The sequence below is a fragment of the Grus americana genome, chromosome 26, assembly GCF_028858705.1.
Source record: "Grus americana isolate bGruAme1 chromosome 26, bGruAme1.mat, whole genome shotgun sequence".
Taxonomy (NCBI): Eukaryota; Metazoa; Chordata; class Aves; order Gruiformes; family Gruidae; genus Grus; species Grus americana.
In genome coordinates this window covers 2415379-2423512 of record NC_072877.1, presented here as the reverse complement: position 1 = coordinate 2423512, position 8134 = coordinate 2415379, and the positions used below count along the sequence as shown (strand labels likewise).

The 8134-nt window shown below is 61.7% G+C and overlaps 1 protein-coding gene across 6 annotated transcripts in view; it reads right to left on the bottom strand.

Moving 5' to 3' along the window:
* Positions 1-3006: 3006 nt before the first annotated feature.
* The window catches only part of PEBP4 (phosphatidylethanolamine binding protein 4), an 83640-nt gene continuing 78512 nt past the window's right edge, over positions 3007-8134 (bottom strand). For all 6 annotated transcript variants that reach the window (XM_054804522.1, XM_054804518.1, XM_054804521.1 and 3 more), the window contains one exon: positions 3007-3466. In XM_054804522.1, coding sequence (XP_054660497.1) covers positions 3375-3466 — 92 coding nt within the window. In that variant the 3' untranslated portion in view covers positions 3007-3374. The remainder of the gene's footprint in view (positions 3467-8134) is intronic.

Genomic DNA, 8134 nt, shown 5'->3' with positions numbered 1-8134 from the left:
CAGGGAGCTGCCGTTGCTCACCAGGAGCATCTGATTTTCACAAGCTCGCTATCATTTTTTTAACCCCCAAGTCTTCCTCTTCCTTGGCCGCCCCGTCAAGCGGGTGGGTTTGCTCCAGGAGGGGGCTGGAAGCATCCAAAGCCACATCACAACCCCGTCCTGGGGAGAGCAAAGGGGAGCTGGCTCCATCCCACATCCACACCAGGAGCAGGGAGCCCAGGGCTCGGCTCGCTGCTACAGCCCCCCAAAATCCCTGGGACTGTGTGTTCCCGTGGGCCTGGGGCGGTTCAGCTCCCTTGGGCTCTGCGAGGCTGGTGCACGCACACCGGGATGCCTGGCAGATGCGGGCAGAGAGGCCAGCGGTGCCGCGGGTACCACGTTACACCCCATCGAGCCCATCGCACCTGAGCTCACCCCGCTCTATTTTCTCCTGCCCCCTTCCTGGACCTTCAAATGAAAAAAAAAATAAAAAAGCCACGACAGTGGAAAGTCAAGCTAACAAATACAAATAAAACTTCCTCTGGATGCTAAAAATGACACACGTAGACAGAGAAAAAAATTCTATCGGTGACAATAACAGAGTGTGGAGCTATTTCAGTGCTGGGCTGTTCCATTGCAGCACTTGGTGCTGGGGTTGTGGCTGCTGAAAACCAGCCACTTCCCCAGGGATGTGACGTATTTCCTTTCCATCACAAACTGATTTAGAAGCAAAACTTTCTACATTTAGGCAGTGAGAGACTCAGCTTCTCTTTTCTCTCTCACACCAATGGTGAGCGAATGGAAGGAGAGATAAAGGGGGTGGGACCAGCGCAAAGTGACTGTACGTGGCTTCCTCCTTTTATTTTTTTTTCTTCTTTCTAAATTATCAAAAAGTGAACCAAAAAACCACAATTAATATTTTCCACACCATGAAGGCCTCGTGCGCATCCAAGTGAGAGTTTGCGGCTCTGGGCTGGCTGGTGCTTCTGCTGCGCCGTGTGTTTGCAGCCCCGCGTGTGCCTGGGTGCCCAGTGCAAGGCCAGCGGTGCCTCGTCCTGCATCCCAGCAGGGGATTGTCCTGCCACGGTGTCCCCTGCAGCCACCCAGGACAGACCTGTGGTCTGGAATATCCCTGTGCCCATCCCCACCTCCATCTCCATCTCCATCCCCACCTCCATCCCCATCCCCACCTCCATCCCCATCCCATCCCCATCCCCATCCCATCTCCATCCCCATCTCCATTCCATCCCTGTTCCCCATCCCCATCTCCATCCCATCCCTGTTCCCCATCCCCATCTCCATTTTCATCTCAAACTCCATCTCGTCCTCATTCCCATCCCCATTCTCCATCCTCATCCTCATCCTTATCCTCATCCTCATCCCCATCAGTGACACACAGGGGAGAGGATCACTTTGGGCTCACAGCACCCTGCGAGAGCCCGCCTGGCTTGGACCGGGGCGACGCGTCATACGTTCAACTCCTGTCATCTCCAGCTCAAATTAAAACCAAGAATGATGGTGATAATTTCCTAGAAGGATAAACATCCGATTGCCTTTTCTCTCCCGTTCCACCAAAAATAAACACACCAGCCACAAGGAATTAAAGGCAGGGAGGAAAGGATGACTATAGCTTGACTGCAGGATGTCAACAAAGCATGACCTTTCATTTACACCAGTCCCTCTACATTAACCTAACGGGCCAATTACACCCTCCACAGAGGGTAAGTATAGAAAAAGAGAAGGAGAAATCCAACTTTAGCAGACTTCCATGACATCTCTAAGTGTCATTTCCTCTGCCGCTAATTTTAGTGCTGATGGCAAGCCGGGCAGCGTGTTTTGTATTTTTTTCCTGGGTTGTGGTATGTTACCCAGCTTCCTTTTTTTGTTGTTCTCCTTCCCACCGCGTCCTGCAGCTTCACCCAGCGGCGCGTGCCCAGGGCGAGCCGGGACCCCCGGCTCCCGCATCCTCCTTCGCACCTTGCAGCCCATCACCCCGACCCTTCGCGGCGGGGATGCGAGGCTGTCAGAGCTTTGCAGGACCCATGCGACACGCCTGCGTGCAGCCAGTGTGATTCAGCCCCCGCGAGGTAAACAGCCGTTTCCTGCTAGAGGGAAAGTCCCGGACATGTTTAAACGCCCCCCCGGCATGGAGTGAAAGCCGCTCTCACTGCTGGGGAGCCGGGGAGGGCAGGCAGTTGGGGACAGGGAGCGGGAAAGGGATGGCACAGACCTGTTTTCTCTCTTGCATGGGGAGCAGGTTGCTCTGGGAGAGACCCAGGGACCGATGCAGGGGTGAGATGCAGCAACGGGAGCATCACCGCTCCCTCCAAACGATGCCAGACCTCCCCGGGGGAACGCCTGCTCTGGCTCTGCTGCCGTGCTGTACGGCCGTGAGCAAGCCATGCCCTCGTGCCTCAGTTTCCCCTGCCTGCAAAATGCCTCCCGGGATCTTGTTCCCCACGGTTTGTTCAAAGTGCTCCTGGACGCAGCCCTGGCCATCGGCAGGACAGAATCAGTTTTGTCACAGTGGAGCCACCAAGGACACGCTGCAAGGAGGACTTGCAGGCGGGTGAATCCAAGCCTTGGAGAAAACTGAGTCTTAGATGAAAGCCTAATTAAAGAACTAATTAAAGGGGAGGTCCGGCTAAGTGGCCAGTAGGCAGAGCTCTTCTGATTTATGGCTTTAATTTTGGTTTTGCTTTCCAAGAGAAGCGGACTGAGGCAGCGAGCGAGGGCAAAGGCAGGGCAGGGCCGGAGTCAGGCTGGGGCAGTGCCCGGTTCCCACGCTGCCCCCCGCTCCCCCGGGTACCACGGTCCTGGTCCCACACCTGGGTGACACTGGGCCATGCCCTGGGTGACACTGGGCACTGCCTACACAAGGGTCTTGCTGGCAACATCCCCCCCCAACTGCAGGGGGTCTGCTCCATCCCATGCAGCTGGCGCGGACCCCCAAGCGACCGGATTCGCCCGGTGCTGACCCGGCATCGCCCCGCGCTCGCTGCCAGCAAGAAGCCCGCGCCAGCCCCGTGCATTCCATCCGTGGTTTATTCTGAAAGGCATTAAAGCTCCAGACCCCCAAGGGGCGGGCAGGACATGCTGGGGGGTCAGGCCAGAAATGGGGCGAGGGGAGGAGAAGAGGCTGACGCCATCCTTCCTGGGACACTCGGGGTGAGCCGGGACACCGCTCGGGATATCACCCTCAGAGGGAAAGAGACAGTCCCCCCCACCCCTCCGGTTTTGGAAGAGGTTTCTGGGGTTTCTGCTGTGAATCTGGGCCGGTAGAAGGGTGGGTGCATCCTCAGTGGGTCCTGGGGTCTCCTCCTGGTCCAGGCGAGGTGGCTCTGCGGTGCGGGGAAGGGGGTGCAGCAGCCAGGGGAAGGGTATGATGGCCGGTGCTAATCCTCGTAGTATTTGGTGAGGAACTGGGTCGAGGCCACTGGGGACCCCAGCCGAAACTGCTCCACGAAGCTCTCCATCGCCCAGGCGCCTGGGGAGAGAGGGAGAGGGGGTGAGCGGGGCTGCGAGGCGGCCAGGGGAGGGGATGCTCCGGGGCCGGGTCCAGGCTGGGGCTGCACGCTGCATGCCATGCACCGGCTGCTGCTCTGCCTGAGGCGCTGCAGACCACATCCTGCAAACAGCGGCAAGTGGGGAGGCACCGGGCTCAGCCCCGCGGGGCCGGAGGGCAGGGAGCCATGGGGACCCCAGCCCTGAGCATCCCCGGGGTGGGGGGTAAATGGCATGGGCTCCTCTCATGCCTCCCCTCCGCCCATGCTGACCTTTGGAGCAGACCTTCCCACGGCTTCCTACCAGCCCACCCCGGGGTGCTGGAAATCCCCCAGCAGCATGTGGGGGAGATGGCAGGAGATCCCCAGCCCCCCTCATCTGCATGCACCGAGCTGCTGCTCCACCAATTGTTGGAGCCGAGGCGGGGGGGGGGTCTTCATCCCTGATCCCCCTCCTCTGCCGCCTGCCCTGACCGGAGGATGCTGGAGGTCCAGGGGCAGCTCGTGGCTGGAGCCAGACTCAGTTTTTTCTGGGCTGGAGGCAGCAGGGAAACCCTCTCCGGGGCAGGAGGGATTCCCTTGTGCCTGGCCCCGTGGGCCAGAAATCCCCCTGCACGCTGCCAGGGTTCCGCATCGAGCGTGGGTCTGGCTTGAGGCTGGTGGAGCATCGTCCTCCCCAGCCAGAGGGGCTTTCCCGGGGGAAGACAGCACCCGAGCAGCTCACACTGCCACCTCTGTCCCTGCCTGGTGGGACGCTGCATGGGACACAGCCGTGGTGTCGCAGGGCGGGGGAAAGGGGCCCGTTGTTTATCTGAAACCCGTCCTCCCCTCCTCTCCCCTTCCTGGCGCTGCTCTTTAATGTCACGCTGCAGACTGGCAGCCCTTATCTGCCTTCGCATCTCAGCCCCAACTGGAGCAAACCGTCCCCTTTGCTCTTGCAAAAGTGCTGAGCAAAACCCGAGCTGCTGCATCACTCGCGTGGGGTGGCGGTGGCTCAGGGGTGCCAGCGGAGCCCAGCTCCCCCCGCCTTCCCCCCACCTCGAGCACTGAGTCAGGCCCTGCCAAAAGTCACCCCATAGCTGAAAAGCCCCTGCCGGGCTCCGCAGATGCTCCCGGTGCTGGCATCGCACCCTGCAACCTCCCGGAGATGCAAGAGGTCGTGGCTGGGGAGATGCTCCAGTGCCCGGGAAGGAGGTCCCAGGATGCTCGGGCTGGGTCCTGCACCCCCACATCCCGGCTGGGAGGAGATCTGGAAACGCATCAGGTTGTGCATTGCCCCCCGGGGCGGGGGGCAGATGTCCCCACATTGTCACTGCCACCCCTGAGGACTCAAACGAAGCCGAGGGCAGGGACAGTCCCACCTTGCCGCGCTGGGGTCATCGCTAGCCGGGGCACGTAGCCACACGTGCAGCAGCTGGAGCCCGAGGGGGGAGAAGCCCCTGCGCAGGAGCCCGAAGGGGCTTCGGGTTTGCCAGCAGCGCTGCCCAGCCAGGCAGTGGCTGCAAGCCCCGGCGTGCTCCTGCACGGCCATCAGGCCCCGGCACGTGCCACAAACACGTCCATCCCCAAATAACACCCCTGGCAGGGAGGGGCAGCCGCTTGCTTCGGGGTCTCCATCCATCCCCCCCCCCCCCCGCCCAGCTCTGGGGGTTCCGATGAGTGTGGTGCCAGGGGAAGGGGTCTCGGGGGGGGGGATGCTCCCGCTGCACCCGCAGCCCTTCGGCGGGTGCCTTTCATCCGCAGGGTTTCAAAGCGCTTGGAAAGTCCCGGGGGGAGAGCGGCCGGTGCCCCGTGGGACCAGGGTGAGAGCGAGACACGGCAGCCCCCCGACTCCCGGGGGTGCTGGGAGCCGTCATTGATGTTGGCGGAGCCCCCGGAGAGCAGCGGATGAAAGGCGCTGGGAGGAGGCAGAGCCCTGCAGGGCTGCAGGCACCGGCCCAGGCGCTCGCCGCCGTGCGTGGGGCCGGGGTTTTTCCTGACCTACTTTCCTACCTGCCATCGCACCGGTTGTGCCCGTCCCTCTGCGGGAGCCAGGACCGGCCACAGGGAAAGCCCCGGGTGCAGCCGCCGGAGCAGCAAAGGGGATGATGCACCAGGCAGTTACCAGCTCTGGGGGTCCGCACCCCTCACCCCAAATCCAACCCCTTGGGTGCATCCCCAAATTGGGTGCCCCATCCCGGCGTGATCGCCGGCACCCCAGGGTGACGTCCCTCTGCAAACTGCCCCAAATCATGCTGCTGCACCAGCACGGGCCATGAGTCACCGGGACCACAGAGCCGGGAGGGGAGCGGGGGGCTGAGGTCACGGTGCTGCTGTCACCTCTCTCCGCCGGAACAATACAACATTTCATCCGTGGCTTGGTCCATTTTCAAGCTCATTTCCCGGAGGATTATATCATCGTACTTGACCCTTATCTGAGCACCCGCCGGAGGAAAAGGAGCGCCCGCTGACACCCACACGTGCAGCAGCCGCCTGATCCCTGAGCACTGGGTGGGGAAACTGAGGCATGAGGCAGCCGTTGGGCTCAGGGAGCTCGGTGACCCTCCAGCCCCCCAGGTGATGGGTGCACGGGGCTGTTTCATGGCCCTGCCATCGCACCCTGCCCCTCCAAAACAACCGGTCCCCATTTCCGCCCGGCCCCGCAGCACTGGGGGCACGTTGCTGGCTGTAATTTATCAGCCTCATCAGCGGGGCCATTCTCCCTGATAGGAGCCCTGATGCTTTTCTGCCAAGATTAATGACGTCCCAGCAGAGGTAGGCGGGAGGCTGCCGGCTGCTTTGGTCACCATTAACCGACACCCGGGGATTTCGGTCGGGACCACATGCTCCCCGCAGCCCTTCGCTGCCTCCCGTCCCAGCCGCAGCCTTTCCCTCCCTGCCGGGGCCCGGTCCGACCCGATTTTCCAGCTGGGCGGATCGGAGGCACACGAGGTCGGCTCATGAGTCAATGCTGCGGCCCCGATGCGAAGCTGGAGCCGGAGAGGGATGGAGACGTGGAGAGGGCGGCCAGCCAGGCTCATCCCTGATCCCCGCTTCCCAAAGGACTTGCCGCTTCCCAAAGGCAACGTTTCTAGGAGGCACAAGTCCGTTCCCAGTTGTAAAATGCCTTTCCAGGGCAGGAGGAGGTTTGGGGATGCTGGGGAGCATCTCCCCATGCTCACCAGAGCTGGGGGGCGTCCGGCACTGGGGTACGACCGGGTGGAAGCAGAGTGAGATGCGGCGCTGCCCGGCAGGTGCAATTAACCTTCAAGACATTGTGCTAATTAAAGTTCCCCCACAAGGAAAAGGAAGGAGGTGGAAAACAAGTGGTCTCCATCCTCCCGCAGGCTGCAGATGGGCAGAAAGGTCCCCGGCGCCGCCGTGCCACCCCACCACGGCTGGGGTTTGCCGGACGCCTGAATTCCCCCGGCCGAGGGAGTTTCCCGTGGCTCACTGCAGCGGGTAGCAGGGGCCAGCCACCCGGTTGAGAGCTCACAGCGGGTGCCAGCGACTCGGGATGCGACGGGTGGCTTTGACATTTTGCAGACCACAACTATTATCTTGCATCTCGCCAAAATACAAACACGGCTTGTAACCCTCCTGGCTTGGGAGGGAAGCAGGGTGAGCAGGGAGGAAGGGCTTCGCACCGCCTGACGGTGCCCGTGTGGCCTCAGGGACACCCCAAGGGTTTCCATCTCCGGTCTCGAGGGGGACAGAGCTGGTGCCCAGTGACAATGTAGCTGCAAAGCTGTGGCACAGCCAAAAAGTGGAGTGAATCGAAGTCCAGTGGAGAAACTGAGGCTCCAAGAGAGTTATTTGCCTGAGGTCACCCAGCAAGAGACCCAGCTGGTGCAGGGATTGGTCAGAAATGCTTGTGGAAAAGGATCACTTGTGGGTTTTTTCCTGATGAAACCAGCCTTTTTGCTCAAGAGCCACCCTGGAGAAACACCTCTGCCGTAAACAACTGATTTCACCATTGCCACCAGCACCGAGCTCGCTGCAGGGAGCGGCGGCGGGGGGGTGCGAGCGGGGTGCTGCAGTTCTTCTCCAGCTCTGCCACTGCTGGCCTGCGCGCCCCTGGGCATGGCACCCAACCCGCCGCCCGTCGGTGCCATCCCAGCCGGGACATCCCCGCCGGAGCCACCGACCACCACGGAGCCGTCCTCGCTCCCTTTGAGCTACTGGCATTGCAAAACCAGGTGTTGGGGGAGAAGCAGCACAGATTTATCTTCCGTACTCGCCATCGCCCTTCGCTTTCCAGTTTCCCCGGGGTTTGCAGAAGGAATGGCTCTCCCGGAGGAGCAGGGACGCGGTGGCGCGGGCAGGTCCTGGTTTAGTGCCCTCTTCTGGAGGCTCCAGCCCCCGGCTCCACCACGGAGCTCCTGCCATCCCTCCTGGCACGCACCACCCTCCCCGGTTCGGTCCCGCTTGGCCCGGGATCTTTCCTGGATCGACCTCCAAAGCGCAGCCCATGCCTGTGCTTGGCAAAGGAGGGAGCTTCTCTGCGAGCTGAGCGGCGAGAGAAACGCTCTCGTGGGGCTCCGTGTTCTCCCTGGGTGGGCTCTGCCAGGGGACAAGCTGCCAGAGGGATGGATGCATGGCACGGTGCTGGCGATGCACGGCGCAGGGATGCGGCACTGGATGTGTCCGGAGGCTGGGACGGGCCAGCGCCG